At 34.0% G+C, this 25,021-nt stretch overlaps 4 protein-coding genes across 4 annotated transcripts; 2 read left to right on the plus strand and 2 right to left on the minus strand.

Moving 5' to 3' along the window:
* Window positions 1–7,393: 7,393 nt before the first annotated feature.
* On the minus strand, window positions 7,394–12,456 carry LOC142974882 (aldo-keto reductase 1B-like). The gene is made up of 7 exons (XM_076117453.1): window positions 12,302–12,456; window positions 11,687–11,829; window positions 11,176–11,317; window positions 10,756–10,950; window positions 10,169–10,368; window positions 8,418–8,573; window positions 7,394–7,552 (listed from the first exon to the last, which is right to left on the minus strand). Exons 1-7 carry the CDS (start codon window positions 12,374–12,376, stop codon window positions 7,501–7,503), a joined length of 963 nt encoding a protein of 320 aa, XP_075973568.1. The 5' UTR covers window positions 12,377–12,456; the 3' UTR covers window positions 7,394–7,500.
* A 4,480-nt stretch (window positions 12,457–16,936) lies between these two features.
* Window positions 16,937–17,619, plus strand: GatC (glutamyl-tRNA(Gln) amidotransferase subunit C, mitochondrial). The gene is made up of 2 exons (XM_076117330.1): window positions 16,937–17,339; window positions 17,445–17,619. Exons 1-2 carry the CDS (start codon window positions 17,047–17,049, stop codon window positions 17,617–17,619), a joined length of 468 nt encoding a protein of 155 aa, XP_075973445.1. The 5' UTR covers window positions 16,937–17,046.
* Window positions 17,609–20,182, plus strand: PolG2 (DNA polymerase subunit gamma-2, mitochondrial). The gene is made up of 6 exons (XM_076117328.1): window positions 17,609–18,007; window positions 18,454–18,588; window positions 18,845–19,013; window positions 19,174–19,280; window positions 19,667–19,771; window positions 20,086–20,182. The coding sequence occupies exons 1-6, from the start codon at window positions 17,609–17,611 to the stop codon at window positions 20,140–20,142; spliced, it is 972 nt and encodes a 323-aa protein (XP_075973443.1). The 3' UTR covers window positions 20,143–20,182.
* Window positions 20,183–20,694: 512 nt separating this feature from the next.
* Window positions 20,695–24,721, minus strand: KdelR (ER lumen protein-retaining receptor). Its single transcript, XM_076117329.1, has 5 exons — window positions 24,552–24,721; window positions 24,199–24,458; window positions 23,925–24,071; window positions 22,763–22,868; window positions 20,695–22,486 (listed from the first exon to the last, which is right to left on the minus strand). Exons 1-5 carry the CDS (start codon window positions 24,640–24,642, stop codon window positions 22,452–22,454), a joined length of 639 nt encoding a protein of 212 aa, XP_075973444.1. The 5' UTR covers window positions 24,643–24,721; the 3' UTR covers window positions 20,695–22,451.
* Between the last annotated feature and the right edge of the window lie 300 nt (window positions 24,722–25,021).

The following is a 25,021-nucleotide window of genomic DNA, read 5'->3' on the forward strand; positions in this document are numbered from 1 at the left end:
AAATTATTGTAACAGTCACCCGAACGGAGATTAACATTGGGTGTATTTAACATGATTTTTGATTTGAGAGGAATAATACGATCGAGTGGCCATAATAATCCGCAATTCGGCATTACACGGTCATCGGTCGACGTAGGCATTTTATACGGGCATGAGCGGGTCCGTTAATCACATTCGGTTGATTCGACCAGGTAAGCCGGGATCCACGCAAGATGGATAGCATGTCAGGAGCCAGTCTATCGAAACACGTTGACCGCCAATAAAATGTCACCGTCATTTACCTTGTGTTAGAAGACAAGCATATTGTCGCTGATACGTTGGCCCACATCATTGCTGAGTTTCCTCGTCATTTATACCGTTAAATAAATCTTACCGTTGGCTGTTTGCCTTCAATAAAACATGACTACTCGAGTACTATTAATCAACATTAATTAATATTATGTTCGCAGGACTAAGACGATTTTAGCAAAACTTAAAATGTTATTTTACAACTAGTTATCAGTATTTTTATTTGTAAAACTTAAGCACTATAAATTATTTTAATCAACACCTTTTTAGTTTCGTCAATGACGTTAAATATTTAATCAAAGCTGATATTTTTTTACAAAGAGCTTTTTATGTAACAAAATGTTATTCTTTTTTTGATAACTCTCGCACTAAGGCGCTTAACACACTGCCCCGCACCACGCAGCGTAGCGCGTGAATGCGTGTTCGAACGTTGCTTGTAAGTACCTCCGTTTGTATGGAAAACACGCACAGTCTAACACACAGAAAATGCATCCACGCGCGTTCATGCGGATCACGCGCATACACGCGGAGAAACATGCACCCCCGCGCGTAGGTGCGGGGCGAGACGCAAGGTATGGCACACCGAATCCCGCAGTGCCGCGCGTGATTTTGAATGGGCGTGCTCAGTACTGCACGACCACCACAGAGAACGGCGAATAAATGAGAGCCGCCGTGCGTGAATCTACAAAACACACCTACGCGCGTGAGTGCGCAAAAAACCCGCACGATGATGCAGATCTGCACTCCCGCAGGAACGCGCGTAGGTGCGTCGACACGCAATATGCAGCATGATGCGGGGCAGTGTGTTAATCGCCTAAGAATTGCTCTTGTGCCGCGGAGACTTACAAACATACGAAAAAAGGATACAAAGTACAACCTAACCCTAAACAACAACAAAATAATTGTCCCGTGAGAGAATCGAACCCAGGGCCTCCCGAGCGACCACCTTAACCACTGCGCCAGGGAGGCCGTCCAAAATGCGTCAATTTTTATTAGAATAAGGTTTACCTACGAGATATTTCTATAAATGACGCTACTTAAGCTAACCCATACATATTTATGGTCCAATCCAAAATGATTGTTCTTCCGAGTCCTCTAATTTCACTTGAATATATTCGAATGTGATTCCGTTTCTTTTTCCTTAGAGCTCAAGTAAGAGTCATGACTTGTTGTTTCCTCATAGCGGGGATGTTGATCCTGACTTACAGCCGTTACGGACCAGTGTGAGTGGGATTAGTAAAATATAAGGATCGATCGAACAATGTGTTTATTTACGCAAAGTCATTTGGTGCTAATAAATAAGGCTTTTTAGTCTGTATTTATATCGCACTGCTGAGCTAAGGCTTTTCTCTTGGATATGAAAAGGTTTTATTATTTTGATTTACATAAAAGTATATTCTACATTTAACATGAAAATAAAGTTTACTTTATCAAATACTTATCACAGATTTAGGATTGTAAAACAACATTCTAATTGCAGGATTAAATATTGATTTCGAGAGAGCGCACAGTTACATGCCAGATGCGATACAATCATTTTCATTTTGGCAACAATTTAGTCTGTAATTTTGATCCCGATGAAACTGATACTGCGTTCAATATTTATTTACGAAACATGATGACATTTGGCTTTAAATGTATGTATTCGCGGCTACATTTGTGTAGAAACATGCAATTTACAATTATAAAAGTGGATGCATAAATAAAGTAAAAATAAATTAAGCATATCATTGTTACACTGTTAGACACGAGACTCCTAAACGGTTAACTTTTATCAACAAAATGTTAGTAAGTACATAATTTTCTAATAAATTAAACAATCATAATATAACTTTGAATAAAACTATAAAAAAGAAATAAATGTCTAGAACCTATAACGTACTTAAATAGTTATTTAAAAAAAGATTTATTAATTTAACAAACAATTATATTGAACAACATATTTACTGCCAAAACTGAGTACAGTGATAAAGTGAACTAGCGTCCGTCTGAACTCGTGACCTCCAGCTGTGGCTTTGGTCACTCATTTAGTAATAGCCTCTCTGCCTTGTAACGTCCGCGCTAACACGTGCTTTTCATCCACACCTTTGACATCAAACAAAGCTAAGGATTATTCTAAGAATAGCAATGTATCACTGAAATGTGAACCGCAGGTACAATGTCTTTGTGAATACACTAATAGGCAGTCAATTCTCAGAAGTACGACTCCATATACATAGATGGCAACAACATACAATAAAAGGTTCGTTAACATTTCGGTCATTTTAGACAAATATGGGATGTGTTGTCTTTAATCATTTTAGCACTAATATTACCTTCTCTAAAATACCTCAAATAGTTAACATTTTGTAATGGTTTTTTTTAAACCCATTACTGTCCCACTGCCGGACAAGGGTCTCCTCTCAAACGAGGGGAGGGGCTAGGCCTTGAGTCCATCACGCTGGCCAAGAGCGGGTTGGGGACTTTACATGCCCTCAACAAATGTATTAAACAAATCTTAGGCATGCTAGGTTTCCTCACGATGTTTTCCTTCACCGTTGGAGCAAGTGATAATTATTTCTAATACACACATAACTTAGAAAAGTCATTGGTGTGTTTCCTCGGATTTTTCTTAATAATATTCATTCAATTGCAGCAACAAATCAAATATGTAATACAAAATAAACTTACATTCGAAACCTCCAAATGTCCAAACTATTTTTTATTTCACTTGTCTGTTGAGAATTTTAATTTGGTCGCAAACATTTTCAATATGAAAATTTCAGGACAGTGCATTGCATACCAAACGCAATACACTCTTCGAAAGGTATCCTCGCAACACTCGAGCGAATTCTTGCCACAAATTACTTCATATGACTTTCAAATGTGTTATAATATTCTGCAGAACTATTTACAGAAATGGAATATTTTTCGTTGGCTCAGAACGTTCACTAGAAATGTGCCTGACTTCCTAGCTACCAACCAATTTTAAGTCCTCCGAAGTGAAACTCTTTGCATAATCTTACACAACTCATTTCCAAAGCTGTAACATAAGTGTACGGCAAAGTTAGTAGCCGAGGAACATACAGTTGGTCGTTATTAAAACGCTTATTCGAATTAGTATTAAGACTAAATTGAATTAAGAAGTAAGGGTTCTATGTTCACAAAGTATATTTTTAATTATGGTTCATTTCAAAAAGATTTCCGATTCCAACTGCTACTACTTAGTGACAAATTACTGGAGAGCTGTAGGAAAGAAACAAGACGATATTAAAGCATCGGGTCATTTCTGTCTGGAGAAGTTCAACAATCCATCATTCGTAATTGCTACGGTTCCCTAAACGTCCGTCTCTTTGATTATTACTCACTCCGCTACTTATTATCTCGCTGCACGACTTCTTTTTACAAATAATATAATTCTCGAATTATATGAGCGGTTAAACTTGAATGAAGACTTTTATTATCTTAAAATTAAAATAGCATGCTCTTAATAACAACGTACAAAACGGTTAATAGAGAAAGAGCAATTGAAACTGTTTGTAGTCATATTGGCTGATAACGCATCATAGGTGTAAAAAATATTTTGGTTGTTTCAGTGCATACTGAATAAAATAAAACCAATGAATTTATAAAGGGAGATTGCAAATTTGGCATACAGAAAATCAGGATGTTGGACATCCGTCAGGCAAGAGTCGTGAGCACACAAACTTTGAACGGCAACTGTAACCGGATTCACTAACGAGTCGGTGCACGGGCGAGGGCGCGGCGGCGCTGCCACCTCGCCGCGCCACACTCACTCTTTTTCAAATAAAATTCATTTATTGTCACCCGGTCATTCGAAATCATCTTTAAGCAAATTTACGTAAATCATAATTAAGAAGAACAGCAAATAGGAACAGGTGCGTCGGTCGCACTAACGCGACGCACGATTCGTACAACCCTTTGTATATTTAGTTGAATCCTATTGGGGCGTTATCGGGTGCACGCAGCGGTCGCAGTTTAGGACTTAACGAATTATCGGGCCGGCTGTCACGGCCGGTATGGAAGCCAATTGTGAATAATGGAGCAGTGAATTTATAATCGTGCGCCGGACTGACCGAGGGGCAGGCGTGTCCACGCGTCCGCAGAGCCGCCGCGCTCGCTCGCTCCACACCGCTAGATTAGGACCATTGTTTGAATGTGACTTATACAATTGCCATACATGCTCTCTTAACTCTCAGAGGCAACGTGCATCTTTTCGCATTAAATGCTGTGAATTTTTGCTCCACTTTACGCCTTAAATCTGCACTAAAGCGAGTCGCGCCGGAGTTGCAAACTAATTTGGGAAAAACTTAAACAGTAGGTACGCGTGTGGTGCTTGCGATAACACTAAGTAAATAATCTCTTTGTGAGAGTAAACCAATCTCATAATTCTCGTACTTCAAACAAACGAACGTTTATACTTTTCGTTCCATTGTGTATGTATGAATATCATAACGTGGTCGCGTAAATGAACGTGGGGCCACCATTGTACTGTTGATTTATTCCATTGTTTTAACTTTATTTTATAGAAATCTATGGAAGAAAAGGGTAGTGTGATTCGTACTTTTTTTACCTGAGGCTATGTTGGTATATATGTTGCAATTTTGTTACAGATTAACATATTGGTTAACCAATAATATTGGTTAATATTCACATTTACATTCCTCAATTTCTTACGTCGTAAAATTTAATTGCGATTTTTTTTTCTGTCATCGCTTTTTGCTCTGTATGTTACTTACTTGGGATTTTCGTATCTAGATCACACAGCAAATTTTTGTTCTGTATAAAAATCGAACTTCTATAAAGGCATTACAGTTCTATGTCATATAATCTTATATGGCCTTAAATTGAGTACTATATTTTATGACTCCTTCAATCCCAGTTATGATTTCACTATCACACGGTGGCATTTGACAGTATAATTATTTTCACCTAACCGAAAGATGCTTTTATTTCAGTATAAGAAAACTCGTTGAATCCTTCCCGAGATGACGTTGCAAATTCATAGCACACGAAATGAAGGAAAATGGTGTAACAGTGAATCGTGCAAAGCCTGCTTATTACGTCCCGACGTTATATCCCCCACTAACTAGTTTTGCCAAAACCAAAACGTAAAAACGGACAGCTGCTGCAAATAGCGCTCGAAAACTAACTTGGATATTATTTTGTACTTGCATAATAATTATCGTTTAAGACTTACTGTAAATTTTATAAAAAGTAACTGTACCTTCGTTGTAGAATATTTAATTCCTTCTTTGAACATGAATTGAAATGATGAGGCATAATTTAGGGTAATTTTGGTTTAGAATCCACTTTTCCGACATTCATTACCGGCAATTCTGCAAATATTAGATGAACAGCGTTTTATAAATGTGGAAAAAATATTTGAATTTGAAGTTGAAATATTATCGACTAGAGATGGTGGCTTTGTAGAGTAAATACTCTATACTCTCTCTCTCTCTACACATCAATATAATGTTTACCTAAATTCTTATAGCCCGTGAATTTATTATTAAGCCCAAAATCACGCAGATTGATGTTCTTTTTCAAATGAATACTCTTATTTATATGTACTTACTTTTAAACGTAGCCGCTTAAACAGAAAGGGCGTGATGTTTTTTAACATAGAAGACAAAGGCATAAATTTGAAATATATGAACGTACTTACAAATGAAAGAAACCCCGAGGGGATCGTACCGTGATGTACAATTTACAAAATTACATTTCATTTCAACTTCGTCATAGTCTATTATCTAGATGAATTTACTTTAGTCATCTAATATGTTTTTATGAAAAACATAGAACCTCAGTATCATAGTAGACATAATGGCCAATATACTTTGCTGTATTTTAGCTTGCACATCTCCAAATAAAAATTATAGTATTCTTATTATAAAAAACAGTAATGTACCATATCAAATATTACTTTATGAATACTTCTCTAAAAAAATGTAAAGCCAGCCTATTTGCGGAGAATAGGGTAATCACCTTTAAAATTCCTTGGGTCGCCCTTGCTTAGTACGAAATACTGGACTTAGGTAAAAATGCGTGACCTCTCTTTCCGTGAAGGACAGAATCGATACTTCGCAATGCTCTTCACAACTACGGGCTAAAATAATGCCTCTCATTTGTTTTGAAATGTTTACCCGAGCCCCACTTCAGGCAACGAAGTTGTAGAGCAGTTATGCTAATAAATTTATTAACTTCGGTATCTTGCAAGCAAATGTTTGTAACATCATGAAGCACAGTTATAAAAGTCACACCTTATCTAAGAAACGTCGCTGTGAACACGACATTGAGGCTAGTTTGCTACGAGTACGAGTCTCACCTCGCCAAGGAAATAATATTTCTCGCAAAATAACTTCCTCTTACTTTCTCTTTCATCTATGTGTTCAGATGAAATCGTAACGAACCGATGTCTGTACACAATATTTTTTGAAAGGCATGTTTTTCGCCGTGACTGGAAAATATTTTCCATCCTCGCGGTTCTGAATATAACCGCGAAAACGTTACGAACACACAATGAAAACTGTAACAGATTTCTACAATAAAAATAAAATGTTATTTTCAACTGTTGCGACCTCTAACTATGTTCATATAAAATGTGTGTATTTGTATTTTTTTATATAAGAGCGTGATATAAATGGAAAGCAATTCTGTATGTAAAAGCCATCTAGTAGACGAATTCTTATTTCTTAGTTCACGTGTCCTTTATCAATCACGATGATTAAAGTCCGCGCTGACCATTCTTGCGACCAGTTTCAATAGTCCGTATTTTAGGAAACAGACAAGACAGGGCTAGGGAATGCGAACAATTTAGCGAAATCAAGCGTCTGACAGGTTTAGTGGGAGCTCACGCAGCGAGTGGTGTTTGGCCGGATATTGCTCGGCCCGCTCGAATTGAAGGTTCCTTTACATGGCTACCCACGGGAGCGTGGTCTCAATCACAGTGCCCAAAACACGGTAGGTATTCACACAAACAACTGAGCCTTTTAATTGTGTAAAGGACTAGGAACATTTGCGGACCTTTGCGGTATAAACGGACCACATAACAGTCGACACTCATTCAAGGTACGCTTGTTGTTGCTTTATTGCTGCATTGTGATTAAAAAACAATATTTGAAATAGGACACAAATATTAATTTCAAACTTATATCCTTGACAACGTTTATTGATTATTCGAAATAAGGTGGTATATTCCTTGTTACTTAATTAGAAGACGATATCAGGATTGGAGAATGGATGATCGCGATGCGCTCGTCCTCTGTAAAAAAAATCTTTATCAGAAAGAACAAATGTTTAATGCATGTGGTGATAATCATAAATCAACCCTCTCGAAAGTAAGTAAATTAAACGAACTAAAATAAAGTTTAAAAACAATATACATTTTGCTGTTATCGCAAAACAAAAATAGCTTTTAAAAGTAAGTATTTTATATTTAAAGCATACATTGGCTTCACTAAAAACTTAATACAAGTTCTACTAAAACCAGTAAAATAAAAATGCTGGTTCCTCGGGGAGTATCCAAAAACATTGTTTTCTTTTTTCGACAAGTGCCACAGACACGAGACTAAATATTTAATTTCTAATTCCATGTGAGCGAAGCCGCAAGCAGCAGCTAGCAATATTGTAAATGTGAGAGTCTATTTGTGAGATTGTCACTGAATCACCTCCCTATGGGCCTATGAAAGCGATGAAACTTCCCGCCCAGGAAAGTTACTTTTTTGTAAACGAATCCGTTAATTTTGATCCCAACTGAATTGGGTGTCTTCGGAGTTTTAAAATATTTTTTTCCTTTTTTGCTGTTAACATGAAAGACTTTATAAATAGGTTATGCAGCAATTCGAGAGTGAAATGAAATATGATGTTCCGAAAAAATCAGATATTTAATTTAAAAAATGTTAAAAATTTTAATGGAAATGGGCTCGAAATGTTGATGAAATGTTCATTTCGCTAACGGATATATTTTCGTGAACTAAATTGATATTAGCAACCAGTAGTAGTGGAGGTAATAAATATGTACCTATTTACATAATGTACTTACTTATTATTGCTATAGCGCCGACTGTTGTTGAGAAGTCCTTAAGATTATTTGTGACAATAAATGTTAGTTGCGAATATCGACTTACTCGGATTGTGGAATAAGACGACCGTTGCAGTCGAGACTGTTAATTATTTCGATGTCCTTCTTCGACAGTTCAAAGTCAAAGACATTGAAGTTTTCTTCTATACGACTCTTGGACACTGACTTCGGTATTACAATGACACCCCTCTCAATTTGATACCTTAAACAAAATGGAATATACAAAATATTTGTAATAAACAAGAGCTTAAAATAACTCACCCACGCATATCAAATACCAAAATACCAAAAGCTTAATTTAATCGTGGGGAGATAGAAATTATAATCTTTAAACAATGCTGAGATATATTTCCAATTTATAATAATAAAGGACTGATTGACTTTATTTTGGGGACTGTCATTGCTGAGACGCTTTCCGACCGTCTAATGAAAATTATTCTCCCCATCTGTTCCCAAGAAATAATTTATAAGAACAGATGGGGTTTTTATTTTCATCTCTTCTTTGCATGAGCTGAGTCCAAATACGAGAGCAATGATAATTAGTTTATTCTGGTATTTTAATAAAGGGTGAATTTTTAATAATGCCGTACAGATTCTGGGAATTTCAGGGTATAACTTGATCTATGACACCTACGCATAGTCGCATAGTCATATTACAGAATTAATATTTAAAACCATGCGAATCGAGTCTTAAACGGGATATAAATTTATAGGTTACAAAACCTTTTTATCATCCAACGTTTTCAAATGATTTTGTTTTTTCGAATAGTCTAATAAATAAGGAATTTATTTTATCATTACCTACATAATAAATATTGACAAACATTGAATACATAAAGTGATAGTTTACAATCAAAACGAAATTTTGTAACCAAAAGTAATGTTGCGCTAAACACTTTTAGCAAGTTTACGCCAATGCAAATATTAATAATAAAATGTAGATCAAAAAGACATTGCTTTTGCATCTATGTTTAAAATCTATTTCAAATATAAAGTGATAAAATAAACTATTCAAAATGCATCCGCCCGGAACTGTGTCGCTTTATGTTAAAAAGTTATTTTAGTTCTGGCTTTTAGCGCGATACATTAATATTGACTCTTATACCTAAATGGAAATACAATAGAGATGCAAATATTTTATTACACATATTATTATTTGGTGTTAAATAAAAAGGAACAGATATTTTGAAAGATTTTTTTCTTAAAAGATTTTAATCTTTGATGAACAACTTTTGCAAAAATTAAGATAATTGTGCAAAAACTATGTTGGTGTTGTAGGGGAAACCTGAACGATTAGGAACTTTGAATAACCGATTGTGTTATTGAAATGTAAAAGGCAATTTCCTATCACTGAATACTCAACGCATAAGCTGAAAGTCGTACCTACGTAGAGAAAATATCATTTTATCTCGAAGTCGAGTTAAAAGCGCCCGGAAATCACTACGAAACTTATTTTATGTCACAGGTTTTCCTTGTTGAAAAGTTTTGATCTTTTCTTTTGAAAACAGTAAGAAGTAGTAAGAACCTATTAGTTTTCCGTTTGACATCTGAGAGCTTTTCTATTTTGCTATCAATAGACTCTAATACAATATCTTACAGATGGCATTTGATATTAGAAACCTTCGTAATAGAATTTATAAACTGGCGGAAAAGGGAACATGAAATATGTAGGGCATTTAATTTACAATGAACCTCCTCTATGTGTATCTGATGACTAAATAAATACCGAAATGTTGTGTAGTTTACCTGACGTAAGAGTAATTTAGTAAATATTCGTCCCATATGGAAATAGCTTACCTGATTAAAATTTGTGCAGGAGTTTTGTTCAACCTTTTCGCCATAGACGTCACTCTTGGGTCCTCCAACAAATGAGGTTCGCCAGGTTTGGCCCACGGGCGCTGAGGGCTACCGAGAGGACTGTACGCAGTTAATGTTATATCACGTTCTTTGCAGAATTGGAAAAGCTTCTCCTGGTTTAAATATGGATGGCATTCTACCTGTAATTAAATAAGTTTCACTAAAACGAATCCTCGCTATAAATTCTGAATTAAAGCGCTCTTTAGTTTTAGTAGTTGGGTTTTATTTGAGATAGGAATAATTAAAAAATTTTATTTTATTATTTTTATAGAGTCGTTGTGCTTTACAAAGATACGTGTAAGTGTGATGTTCTTTATCGGATAATATAATCAACGACTTCATGGCGCAATGATGATTTTCAAAATTGAAAACATAATATGTTTACTGCAATTAATGTAGATATAGTTACGTGCCTAAATAACATAGCGCGAGTCGCGTCAGTATACAAATTTTGACGTTACGGCACAAACATTCCACATGTAAAATTGAAGCCGAATCTAAATGTTTTCATCAATTTGAAATCCTACCTGATTGGTCACGGGTTTAATCGTGGCCACGTTTAGAATTCGTGTCAGTTGCACGGAGTTGAAATTGCTGACTCCAATACTTTTAACGAGACCTTTCTGAACTAATTTTTCCATAGCCTTCCAAGTGTCGACATAGTCAGCATCAGACGGGATGGCTAACCCTTTGTCATCCAACGGGAACGGATTATCACCTTCCTAGTATTTAAAAAATACATAGTAATAGATGCAGAGAATTAAAAAATCTTTCTTAAGAAAATCCTCTCAAAATCCTCACACAGCTCCCTTTGATAATATAATCAAAGACTTACAAAATCTTTAGCCTTATAAAAATAAGTAAATAGAGAATTATGTGTGGACTTTGATTTAGTATAAAGCTTAGTTCACTATATTTAACTTTTGGAATAACAAAAATGGGTTTACCTTGTAAGCCATTGGCCAGTGAATGAGATATAAATCCAAATAATCCAATCCGAGATCAGACAATGAGATTTTTACAGCTTTTTCCACTAAATCCGGCCTGTGATATGTATTCCATAACTTTGATGTTACAAAAAGGTCCTCTCTGTAGAATGTTAAAGAAGAGATAATATAATTTACGATCTTGTGTGGGTTGTATCAAACAGTAATGATTATGAGAACTGAGAATAGACAAAGATTTGGGTCTTATTCAGAATTAATGACTATGTATCGTTTCTGTAAATTAATATTTGTGTGGGAAGGAACGTCTAAGGCATAGAGTAGGCCACGTACAAGATAATAAAATAGACGCAAACGCACTAGATCTTAAGCATCTGCTACCACAAAAGTTTGTGTGATTCATTAAAAAAATAAACAGGGAGTGGCTTTGGGATAAGCTGGGACGGGAGACAGGTCGGGGCCGGAACCGAAAATGCGTATTGGGTATGTAAGCTGAATGAACGTATATATTGACCTTTTTACTACGCCCTGCTTAATTTTCTCCTTGATCGCTTCTCCAACCTCTTTTTCGTTAAAATACAGATGCGCGCCGTCGATGTGCCGGTACCCAATGTCGATGGCGTCGGCCACCGCCCGGCTCACCTCGCCAGGGTTCGACTGGAATATTTGACATAGTTTCATTATTCATGCCTTTCTATTACAATTATGGGTTACTTTGCTAATTGTCACTTATAAGTAGACGATTATTTTGGTCAGTTTTAAAATCTTCGTAGATCGGATAGAGTTCTTTTTTTTATTTCTTTAAACAAACGAGTGTATTTTTTTTATACTGTAAGTTATTAAGTACAGTTAATTTTTGATATCTTATCAGTTATCTTTTGAATACATTATTTATATTTAACGAAATACACAACACAACGTAGATACATTATAAAACTTAAACCAAAAATACACATATTAAGTTTTAAAGCACATTGTACCTAATAAGTAAAACAGTTTTCGCACAAATCAAATAAACCCGAGCCTCGCGGTGAAAATACATTCACACAGAAGGTATAACCACCACATGCAGAATGAAATACGCAAGAGTCGCTTGCCTATTAAATTAAAGTCGAATAAAATATCTCACCTGCCATGTGCCGAGCCCCAAAATGGGACAGGTCAACCCGTTATTGAACTTAACACGAGGTACATTCACCGACATAGCTTTAAGGCGGCAGGCGAACCACTGTGACAAATATTACATCGAACGCACCTACTTTTTAACTGTTATCATGTTTGCATAATCGAAGGCCACGGTCAAGTGACTCTTGTGATAAAATTACAGATAAACTAATTATAAATGAAACAAACATGACCTGACTAAAATACATTACCTTGTTTTAATTGCATGTTTGATAGCCATTTGCTGCAACAGACTCACTCGCCGTATTACGAGTGCTTCAGGGCTGGAACGCTTCGTAGATAGAAGAACTGATAATATAACAAATGTTGTAATGTTAAACACTAGTCTCTAGAGTCTCCACGTATTTATTGAACTCCGAAATAATAACCTACAGGAAAATAATATTTAATTCTCCTAAAGTTATACGTCAAACGCATTTCATAGCAGTTTAAATTGCCATACACGAACATTTATTTTTATACTTCGTTGTATCATCAAGACACGGAGTGTTAAGTAAATATAAATGAATTAATAAAAGTATTTTTGGACAACCCACACACCATCATCTGACTCCAAACTAAGCAGTGCTCAAACTATGGTAACCAGTAGGTAAGTGTCGTTTTGTTCGTCTTTAGGGTAGGACAAAGGACGTAAATGCTATCGCCATCAATCAAAATAAACCCGTCAAACATCTAAATCAATCGTAAAATTAACATGCAACTCAAAGGAAAGAAGTTGCATAACAGGTACTTTAGAAACCGAGTTAATGTTATATTCTCCCGTAATTCGTATAGATTTAACGCTAATAAATGCTTTAACTACCTTTATTAACGGAATCCCATGAGGATTGGTGTTTTGCAATACTAAGTACGATGTAAGTACATGACTCGTTACGTTATTAGGATTAAGAATCCAAAAGGTAACTAGCCATTATATCTTAGTATTTTAAACTAAAATAGGTAACTAATACCTACTACACATATGTAGATATAAACATTGAAAAACACTATATCGTATAGTATGGAGTGTTTAAGTGGATCGTGAAGGATAGGTAGCTATAATCTGAAGAAATATGACATCATCGGCTTGTCCCATACTCTACGAAAAAGTTAATGTGGTGATCCTTAAAAAGCTTCAACTAAGCCGTGAGTTAGTAACATAGTATTAAATTATGTAATTTAATGTTATGGGGATCCTAGAGCTGGGTGCAGCCATGCCTTGTATGTATCCCTTATTATTTTTTAAAGTTTTTATTAACTACTAGGAATTCCTTTGCAGCCTTGTGCATGTAAATGTAGGTAGGTGCCTAATGAATATGCGTAGATATAGTTGCACTTATTTTCTAAGATTTATGCTAAAGAAATTGTTATTTTATATGTATCGGGACACTTTTCTGAGGAAGTGATGTTTACCACTAGCTGTTATTGTATATTTTGATTACAATATCATAATTACCATTCATGGAGATAATTTATTTAGATAAGTATATTATTATGCCTACCGACGTCAAGCAATCAAGGCGTATGTATGAGTAAATAATCGTGTCTGTAACTAGCGTACCTAAACTTGGTATACGCAATCAAATTAGGTACTGTAAACAAACATGGCATATTTGTTGTAATAAATATCTTACATAATCTTGTTCATTAGGTATCGTGTATCATTTGCTCTTTATATTATCATCGTCCCTTATAAATGACTAGCTGACCCGCGCAACTTCGCTTGGGTCACATAAAAGAGAATGGGTCAAAATTTTCCCCGTTTTTGTAACATTTTTCGTTGCTACTCCGCTCCTAATGGTCGTAGCGTGATGAAATATAGCCTATAGCCTTCCTCGATAAATGGACTATCTAACACTGAAAGAATTTTTCAAATCGGATCAGTAGTTCCTGAGATTAGCGCGTTCAAACAAACAAACAAACAAACTCTTCAGCTTTATAATATTAGTATAGTATAGATAGAGTTGTACCGCCTTATACCTTGTCTTGAAATGTGAAAGAAGAGTCTACGCGCGAGTATGCAAATTACCAACAACAAAGGTTGGCAATAAAAGTAACAATGAGAAAATACTAATTAAACCGCAATTAAACTTCGGATAAAGCCCCAACCGAAATAAGTGCTCGTAAGAAGGTTACGCTTAATTGTCGACTAATCGCTAAGCGGTGTAGTGTGGTCAGAACCTTAGTTCTTAAATCGGATTTGGGTATACGAGGTCGGCGTTTTAATGTCAAGGGTCGTCCATATTTTTCGATTCCCGTAAAGATGTCATAAAGTTTCCCTTCAGAGGTAGATAAGAAAGTTATATGGATGGCGCGACCCTTACGGCCGCATCTAACTCTCACTATCCATCACAGGTAATTGCAGCACTTCCTTCAGTGTTCACAAGAAGCATAAATGGGTCGACCTGCACGTGACCAGCCCTATCTAGCTATTTATTACTACCACGTTTTCTCTTAGGGATATCGCTTACACTTTAGCAATCGCGTTGCGTACTTTAAATGTGTATGCGAAACTACAAAGTTGTAGTCCAACAAGTTTACAAGCACCAATGTAGGTACCTACTTAGCTACGTACCTTCTTAACCAGACAATCTGTTCCAATAGACATTTTGTAGAGACTCGTTTATTTAAAACTGTATTCAAAACGTTTAAATAGTATTATTTAATTTCGTTTTATGATGCAGAGAAAAATCAGACAGCAAAAATATTGCAGGTAAGTAAGTACCTAAGTACCATAATTTATAGTATGTTCATATGTAAGCCTGAAAGTAGAGTAGAAGTAGAGCCTAAATTTTATGAAATATTTCACCTGTTTATTAGGACTACGGACCCTACTACATTATTCCGATTGACTTAGTAAATTATCTGTGTTATACTTGATTAACTACTTTTTTATCAAACACCAAAGTGATATCAACCTTGTTGAAAAATAATCGTAAAAATAATAACTACTACTGCCATCTATGTGTGAAGACAGGCATTATTTTTAGGCAGTGATTTGGTCAGTGTGGTCTCATGATTGAGGCCATTTGTACATTTTGGAGTAGAATACTATGATAATATGAATTAATATAATGAGGTATAAACTAAACAATCAAATTGATATTGACTCACAGATTAATATAGAATGTATGAAATTGTATGTAAGTACCTAGTCTAGAATAAAGTAACATACCAACTCAATAAAGACAGCTTTGCAAACATAAAACTGATTTTAAAAAAAATAAGTTTAGGAGAATTGATTCCCTTTAGTGTTCTAAGCAATAGGTTTTTATTTTTCTTTATAGATCTGATCAAAAGAAGGAATAATAAAAATCACAGTGTAGGATATTGATTTAATAAAATAACATCAAAACAAGGCTAATTAATAAGTAACAGCTTAAGTTAATACTAAATTTACATATTTGTACAGCTTTAGGCTAATCTTTCCGAGGATCCTTCAGCCAATAGTTCTCTTTCAGCGGCCTCCTTTGATGCCTGAATTTGGGGTCTGACATATTTATAATATTTGTAAAAGTGGTCTCCTAGAAGCACTGAACCATATAATGTCAAGCCAATGCAAACGAGCACACCCCCTCTGTGAAGCTTGTCGTATAAAACATTACGGGCATACTTTTTCATATTGCCTGAAACAGAAATAGAGGAATGATTCACAAAATGGTAGTTAGCGTGGAATGATAATATTTTGAATGCTAAATTCGATTGCCATAAAACTAATACTGAATTTTGAGACAGTAAACCAAGGTCTATTTATGGATATGGATATAGTTATATTTATTTTGGGCAAAATGTTATTATAATGAATCGATCCAATGGATTACACAACTATTTTCACAGAATTTGCGGTAACTGTGATATATACCGGGTAATATTGTTAAACACTAGAAAGTATACTAACCTGATCCAAATATACTGCTTCTCTCTTAGGGAATTAATTACAGTTGAAATGCAGGGTAAAAACAATAATAAGTCAGCCCAAAATCTAAGGTTATGTTGTCTTGTCAAGTATGTCAATAAAAGTCAATGTCAATGTTGACATAACTGGCTTAAAAACTTTTGCAAGATTCATTTGTTAAGTTCGTTCTTTTAGTCGAGTCGAATACACCACCACGAACCTGACAGTGCACGCCAACCTAACCTAATCTCATAAAATAATGCCGAGTTGCCATAAGAGTAAGCAGAGACTAAAGAGACGAGAGTCCTATGAACATAGTTAAATAAACCAATACTATAATAAATAATAACCCATTACTGTCCCACTGCTGGGCAAGGGTCTCCTCCCGTAATGAGGGAGGGGTTAGGCCTTAAGTCCACCACGCTGGCCAAGTGCGGGTTGGGGACTTTGCATGCCTTCAATAAATGTATTAAACAAATTTTAGGCATGCAAGGTTTCCTCACGATGTTTTCCTTCACCGTTGGAGCATGTGATAATTATTTCTAATACACACATAACTATGAATCCTTAAAAAATCATATTACCTTAAAGTAGAAAATAAATTAGCATTTATGAGCAGAGAATATATTTCGGATAAACTTAAAACGTCCAACTTAAAAACTAAATATTTTGGTACATACCTATGGTTTATGAAATCCATTGTAAACACTTGACATTTGTCATACTTGTCACCTTGACACTGTAACCTCTAAACTTTGATGAAAACAAATAAAATAGCATAAATAGCTGTTGCTGTTAAATATATTCTCGATAATATGATATTTAAATCAATCATAAGAACTACTAGGCCATTGAAGTTCATCCAGGTTTCATGTAGAAATTTAAATTCAAAAATACCTGCAACACCTGTGTCTACTTTAGAAAATGAACATACTGCTCCGGTTAAAGTTGATAGGAATACTATTTCTCTCCTAGAAAGATTATCTTTAGTAAAGTATGACACACCAGAGGGTGTCAAGATCCTAGAAGACTCTATCACGTTTGCAAATAAGATTCTGCACATCAACACTGATGGTGTAGAGCCGCTGTATTCAGTTTTGGAAGATAAGTAAGTAGATACAACTATAAAGCATTTGTCTATGTTTATTAATTTTTGGTTTATATACCATTGTTTATGATAACTTAATCATGTTGCAATGTTAATAATTTACAGAAATTTAACACTTCGAGAAGACAAGATTACTCAAGGAAACTGCCAGAAGGATATCTTGAAGAATGCTGCAGTAAAAGAAGATGATTACTTTGTAGCACCGATAGGCAACATACCTTTACATGAAGTAGAAGTTGACAACAACATACCATCAGAGCTAAAGCAAAATGAAAACTGAAATTCAGAAACTGTTTAATTTAAAACATTACTTTAGAATAGTACAATCAAACAAGAATAATGTTACTTATAGTTTAAAAGAACCTAGTCAGATGTTAATAAAAAATATTCATGTAAATTGGTTACAATATATTTATTCAAAGACATATAAAGAAATGCCTGTTTATGTTAATGGAGCTAGGAATAAGTTGGAGTCTACTTCACTTCTATATGGTTCTATTGAACAAAATATACCAGAATATAGTGAAGATACCATTATAGACCATAATTTGTGTGACAGTAATCTTAAGAATAGTAGCCAATTACAGTTTGATTTGATATTTCCACAACAAGATGCGATGCAGTACTTCATCAAATGGCAAAGATATAGAAAGTACTGGTGGAGTTCTGTAAGTATTGTGAATAAACTATAATTCAACAACTTAGTAGAGTGCCTTGTATGTAAGTCTGGTGGCTGGTGCATACATACAATATTCAGAATTGAAACATCAGTGATCTACAGACCTTTGCAGCTGATAGTGGTCTGTGTGATTCAGCTATTGTATTTTGGAAATACACTGAATTGGTAACTGTAATCAAGATAAATTGTGGGAGCTAAGACTCTCCAATAAGGTGTCAGACTATAGTGTCTTGTCTATAAAAAATATAATTTGTCTGTAGTAACTCTTTTTTGTTACGACAATGCCTACACTAAGATTTGCTCTTGTGTGGCGGGTGTTTTGTATAGTCAAATATTGACACAGATTGCCTCTTTTAATTGTTGAGTTAAATAATTCAAATTTATTATTCATCTTTTTCACATATGTTTAATAATAAAACACATTATTATTTATAGATATCTACAACTCCAAGCCTGTTTGCTGTTAATGATATCAAATATGAGGATAAGTTGGCTAATGTGGACATAATAGCCCAGATGGAAAGTGGTGAACAGCCTGTGGAAAATATATCTATCAATTTTGGAGATAATGTATGTTTTTTAAAACTTCTTAGAACAATGGAGGCAAAGAGATGCAACCCTGTATAACCTAGTTCTTTAACAGTTTTTTAAAGGAATGCAAAGTCACCAACCCACATACGTACACCATGGTGGACTCAAGACCGTCCTCTCATTTTTTGAAAAGTTAAATTAATTTACTATTCCATTTTTTTAATGAAACATTCTTTGCTTATTGAAATGCTTTAAAAAGTTTCAAATTTGAAGATAATTTTCTTTTCTATTTTAGGACAAATTGTCGTGTTTGAGATGCAGTATGTCACTAGAAAATGCGCTTTTCATTTTATTATTAGATGGATTCAATAATAACACTAAGGAGGGATATCTAAGACTCCATAGGAAAATAGCACCATACAAGATTTCATTTGCTTTGAACTTGGACAATGAAAATCCATCAGGTAATTTGCAGAGATTACTTTGAGTTACATTACTTTTTAAATTCTTTACTGCATGCTGTGCCCACAAAAGAATATATTTAGATAAACAAAATATATTCTTGTTGGTTTCCATTTAAATAATTGATTAGCTTAAATAAATAATGTTTTTTCTTACCTACAGAAAACAAGACTTCACTAAAACAACTAGCTACTCTTTTATACCACAAGCTGGAATCCCATAAGATATCAACTTGGTTCCCAGACTTTACTCTGCCATATGAATCACAGGTAATATAAACTTAAATGACAGTTGTAACAAAACTCTAGCTGTAACAACTAACACTTATTTTCAAGTGGAATTGATACCTATAGATTATAGATGATGGGATACCGACCACCAGCGCAACACCAAGCACCACAGATAGGTGCAATAGGGCATCCAATCTCATACACGCATCATTTTATAATCCGGTAATTGTGGGATTGGAATCCTTAGTCACAGACACTGGCAAATAACGAAAATCGAGCTCTTGCACATTCGTTCGTCATTATCCAAAATACCGCCAAAGAGATACTAATTGTATTTATATTAATGTAAAAAATGCTATCAACCTCCAACAACGGCACTATAATGTTGGTCTTGATAAAAAATACTTAAATTTTGTTTCTTACAGATAAAGCAAAATCTACACCTGGGTGTCCCATACACGGCCATATTAAATACGGAAACGCTGAAAAATGGTATCTTCAGATTAATGAACAGCAGCACAATGTTAGGGGTAAGATAGACGATTCCTTATTTTTTTATTAAGCAAAAAATACTAGCAAGTATGGTTAAATGGTCAAGCACTCTAAGCGTGTGCGTCTCACGTAAGTGGTTCGCAACACACCAATAACTTTTCGCAGTTATGTGTGTATCATAAGAAATTATCACTTGTACCAACAATGCATGCCTAAAAAATTGTATAACGCGTTTCTCGCACTGGGCCAGCGCGGTGGATTCAAGGCCTAGCCCCTCCTTCGATGCAGGAGAGAGCAGGTCTTCTTTGCTTCGAATAGTATTGTGTTATAGGAGTTGTTTTTTTTTTTTCAGGAACAAGTACATGTAGCAGATTTCCACAAGTATGCAGCAGTTATATTCGAAAAGTAGTAGAATAGTTATAAATATGCAATAAACAATTTACAAGGAGTGTTACTGTGCGTTATTTTAACCTTCAATAAGGAAAGTAGTTGAAATACAAACCTTGTATACTTCAGATTAAAGTGTTAGTTAGATTTAATGTTTCACAGCAATTATGTACGCCCAAGTATGATTGTTATCAACATTTATGAACACAATTTTATCACGTTCAGTGTAGTACATATTTTGTTTGCAAATATTCATATTCATGCATCTTAAATCAATCTGTACTTAATTAAATAATCTACAGTTATTAATATAATAATGCAAAAGTTTGGACGTCTAATTAAATGTTTGTTACCCAATCATGTATGTCAAAACTACTGAGAGAATTGTGACGGAATTTTTTACACAGATAGTTTAGGTGGATAAACACATGGGGCACTTTTAGCTACGGAAAATCTTTTCACGCCAACGTAGACACTTGTAGGAGCTAGTAATTATTAAAACTATAGATATAATAATCATTTTGAATCAGCTTATTTTTTATTGATGTTCGGACAACAAAATAATAATCCGATACACTTTCAAATTTCATTTATTCAGAAATTCTTATAGCAAGACATTATTACAGTAGGATCTTAACACTAAACTGTATAAAACATAATGTTTGATCTACCTATATGGAAATCAATTAATGGTTATGCCAACTGTCAATCAGTTATTGTTTAATTTTGTTAGTATGAAATGACTGAACACAATTATCAATACCTTTTATGTTTGGCTTCATTCATAAGAAGCCACATGTGGCAAGTGTAGAAAGTGAAAAGAAGCAAAATGAAATACTAGAAATAGTTATTAAATTATAATATAAATACTGGACTTTAATTTCCAGCTCACCTTTTCCATATATAAAATATAATATAATAAATAAACTAAGCATCAATGGTATAATAGCTCTGTTAGTAGAGTATGTGACCAATGTTATGCTATAATATCAAAATAACGAATCAGATAAACAAATAACATACACTTATTATGTATTCAGGAATTTTTGTGTGACAATGTATGGAAGGAGTGTAAAATAATGGAATAATTGACATCCCATACATTGACTCGCCGTGCACAGGACATTGACACTGGCATGGCGATTACACACAATACCACTACAGAATACATCATCTAAGTTTGGTCTAAGTTAAATCATAAAAGGAATTTGAGATATTGTGAATACAGATACATACACATATAAACCTTATCAGATTGTAAATACGAATAAGATACTAAGATACATATTATATCATTATTCCTTAATGATTAAGCATTGTCTAAAATTCATGTCAAATGTCTTACCAAATGGGAAGAAATGACAAATACAATCTAAACAATGTCCATATAATAATTATCCTAAAGGAAGTTACAAAACCTTATCCTTCAGTAATATATTTTAAAAAGGTATTCAACTAGTTGGTGGCTATTAAAAATTAAATTGCACTGAAAATATTGTCAATAACTATATAGGTTTACCACAATTAAAATTAAGTACAGTCACGAACAATAAGAAGTGGCTTTGAGCAATATAATAAACTAGACTGTAGTACAAAATTAGATAGGTTTAGGCTGTTAGTAACAAGTTACTAACTTGTCAATTAATTATTACCACCGTATTCTTATAAGATAATTTAATTTTTTCTTACATGAATATGAGAAACTTGGTTTAAAGCAATCATAATGAAGTAATGAGAATTGAAAGCCTCTAATTGTCTAAAGTCTTAAATAATTTATTTTTCAAAGTGTATATTATGTCCTTATTAGACCATGTCATAGATTTATCACTACAATCGTTACGACAATACAATTTCATCTAAAGTGGAACATGATCGTCGTAACGAATTTTTGTCACCTTGCCTTCTAAAAAAGGAATGAAAGCCAAAAATGGATTGTTCTTTATAAAATATTGTATTAAATATAATTAATACCTAGTAATTTCTAATAAATACAAGATGTTCAATTAATTTGAATATTACAAGTGAAATAATAATGTATAAAATGTAAAACAATTATGCACGCCAATATTATTTATTGTGATGGTAACAATTATTATATTATACAAAATGTCTGGCTTTAAATGCCTAAGACCATTTATTATTGCTAGTGGCTGTACATGTTAATGGAAAGACACAATCACACATCATTGCCATTAGTAATTCAACATTTTCACAAAGTACAATACAGGTAATGTTTGTACAACTAGATCTTAGGTAATTTATTGGCTCACACAAATATATTCACAGACATAACTGTCAGATTGATTTAATGCAATCCTCCTTACAGTGGACTTAAGCTGGCAACTGCAATTTCTTTCCTTTCAATACTGTAAACAAAGAGAAAAATTATAACAGCTGGTACAGCATTTGAAGAAGTCTATAGGTACTTAGGGTATTACAAACATGCGATCTAAGTCACAATTGTCATTTTTATCTGATCTCTCGCTCGCACATTCGTGTTTTATGAAATCAGCCTAGTGATGTCACATTCCTATGGTACTTTGAACTGAGTCAAAGTATTCATGATTGTAATAGCCCAGGTATAAATATGCTTTCCTTCAACAATGATAATAATATAGTACAATATAACAAAAAATAATTACCTTTAGTAATGTAGAGGTAGAAGAAATCACAGTATAGCACAGTCTGGACCACTCCTGAGATTATAGCAATCAGCTCGTAATGGTCTTCAACAACATAGCGGTACACCTGAAAATAATATTATTAAGTTATTTATTATAGCTGAGAATTTATTAAACTAATTTTCGCTATATGTATTTTTATAGAATAAAATTTCAGGTTCAAAGTGGCAAGGCCTTCCTACTTCTTCTATCTTTAATTATTTTATTCTTATTCCTAGTTTATTTGAAGCTCAAGGCTCATGTAATATGAAAAAAAATCGACGAATTGAGAACCTCCTCTCTTTTTTTAAGTCAGTTAAAAACATAAGTACAATAATAAAAACGAAAAATATTTTAAATCAAAAAATTAAAATACTTTTTTTACTATACCCCATAATATACCATATCTTCACAAGTAGAAGACTACACCCACATCCTCTAATGTGTTCCGTTTGAACAATCAGTGAATGAAATGACCTGTCAATTAATGGAGCTCCACCCATTCATACCAAAATTAATTTATTACCCAGTTTATTTATATCAACCAAAACATACTATGAGCATAAACAATATTTTTTTTTTTAATAATATAGTGTTGTATGTTTACTAATTATTTAGAACAATTTTAAAAATAATGTGCAAGCTTAACTTAAAACAAGTTTCTAATGAAAACATCACTATCTGTTTTATGCTTACTATAAGAAGTATAAATTGTTGTTATCTACTTGGAAATAATTATCAGTAAGTTTTACATATTCATTACACAATTGACATTGTAATACTGTTATATATTTGTTAATTGTTATTTTAATACTGGTCTATAAATTGTGTTACTAAAATATAGTATTTTGTTTGAAAAATTAAATTCAATTCTCAATTTTAAAAGCATTTGTAACTGCATTAATTAAAATGAATAACAGGTGCTTTTTCATTCAATAGACTATGTAAAAATGTGTTTTTCATCCCAGGCTCACACAGGTGAAGTTATTGACCTTCAGAAATAACAACAAACATTGCCAAGCTGGCAACTTACATAATATTATGAACAAAACACAATTTTAAAATTAAAATATCATTCAATCTAACACTGTTTTTCATAATAATTTGTTTATCAATGATCATAATAGATAAATTATTATCTTACCCAATTCAAGAGGTACAGAGCTCTGTAGGACCCAAGTGCAAACAAATAATGGGATGTAATACTTTCAGCTTCTCCAGTCTTTGACACCAAGAACAATTGAGGAAGGATAGCCACAGACTCCAGGTAAATTGAGAAAGTCCATAAAACCTAAAAACAAAAAAAATGTGAGTAATAAAAAAACTTTCATGTTGTTCTAGACAAGCAATATTAATAACTATGAGCCAGTTAAAAGCCATAACCTTAATCATGATACAGCCAATCAAAACATACTAACCTCCATGACAGTCAATTCATGGTTTATCAATAAAGCTAATATCAGTGATGGTATCAGCAGGAACTCAATCCTGAATGTGTCGTGGTTGTGATCATACGTCGCTTTGAATTTGACATACATCAAGTAAACAGTGGCGTATGAAGCCATTATGAATATCATCTTCATAAACGTATTGTAAGCCGAGATGTAATTGGTTAACAGATCCAAATATCTCGCCGTGTACACGACTGAGAAGAGTATCTGAGACTTTCCAGATATGCCTGAAAAACGATACCACATTGAAAAGAATTCAACATTAAAACACAGTCAGATGTGCCGGTTGAACGAATCATAACTAAGTCGGTATAACTTACCCGCACATGATCTGGTTTTCCAGATTTTCAGCAGCAATATTATAACAGCTAAAAGATGGGATAAATCACCAAGTAAACGGAAAATATTCATTTTTGAGGTAAAACGCTTATCTCACTTACGCCGCGTACACTCTATCATTCAAGCAAAAATGACGTGGCTGATTGACATGACACAATTGACACAACATTATTTTTCAGTACTCCACCCAGCTAAATTTTATTATGGCGACACTTAATTTATGCTCAAATGAATTTACTATAGCTATTCATATACCTACCTAATATATTTTAGACCAATCAGCCTAACTCTGTTCATAGGCAATACGTAAAATCTAAGCCAATTTTAAGAACTGTTTGATTTTAAGGATTGCTTCTGTTGCCTTTTGTTTGCATGAAATATTTGCCTACAAGATACTTATTATAGGCAATCTTTTTTGTACCTACAGTTTTTCTTTATTGCAACTTTCGTT

Source organism: Anticarsia gemmatalis, chromosome 8 (genome assembly GCF_050436995.1).
Source record: "Anticarsia gemmatalis isolate Benzon Research Colony breed Stoneville strain chromosome 8, ilAntGemm2 primary, whole genome shotgun sequence".
In the NCBI taxonomy this organism is placed as follows: domain Eukaryota; kingdom Metazoa; phylum Arthropoda; class Insecta; order Lepidoptera; family Erebidae; genus Anticarsia; species Anticarsia gemmatalis.

Bases quoted from the DNA above. Each gene is read 5' to 3' on its own strand.
- LOC142974882 (XM_076117453.1), bottom strand. From the start codon at position 12,376: ATGTCGGTGAATGTACCTCGTGTTAAGTTCAATAACGGGTTGACCTGT. The intron at 11,830-12,301 runs GTGAGATATTTT...CAAATATTCCAG, and splicing joins TGGGGCTCGGCACATGGCAG to TCGAACCCTGGCGAGGTGAG. The intron at 10,951-11,175 runs GTAAACCCATTT...TTTAAATACTAG, and splicing joins ACTGGCCAATGGCTTACAAG to GAAGGTGATAATCCGTTCCC.
- GatC (XM_076117330.1), top strand. From the start codon at position 17,047: ATGATATTTAAATCAATCATAAGAACTACTAGGCCATTGAAGTTCATC. The intron at 17,340-17,444 runs GTAAGTAGATAC...AATAATTTACAG, and splicing joins TATTCAGTTTTGGAAGATAA to AAATTTAACACTTCGAGAAG.
- PolG2 (XM_076117328.1), top strand. From the start codon at position 17,609: ATGAAAACTGAAATTCAGAAACTGTTTAATTTAAAACATTACTTTAGA. The intron at 18,589-18,844 runs GTATGTTTTTTA...TTTCTATTTTAG, and splicing joins CTATCAATTTTGGAGATAAT to GACAAATTGTCGTGTTTGAG. The intron at 19,281-19,666 runs GTAATATAAACT...TGTTTCTTACAG, and splicing joins CTCTGCCATATGAATCACAG to ATAAAGCAAAATCTACACCT.
- KdelR (XM_076117329.1), bottom strand. From the start codon at position 24,642: ATGAATATTTTCCGTTTACTTGGTGATTTATCCCATCTTTTAGCTGTT. The intron at 24,072-24,198 runs GTTAGTATGTTT...TTTTGTTTTTAG, and splicing joins ATGAATTGACTGTCATGGAG to GTTTTATGGACTTTCTCAAT. The intron at 22,869-23,924 runs GTAAGATAATAA...TATTATTTTCAG, and splicing joins CTCTGTACCTCTTGAATTGG to GTGTACCGCTATGTTGTTGA.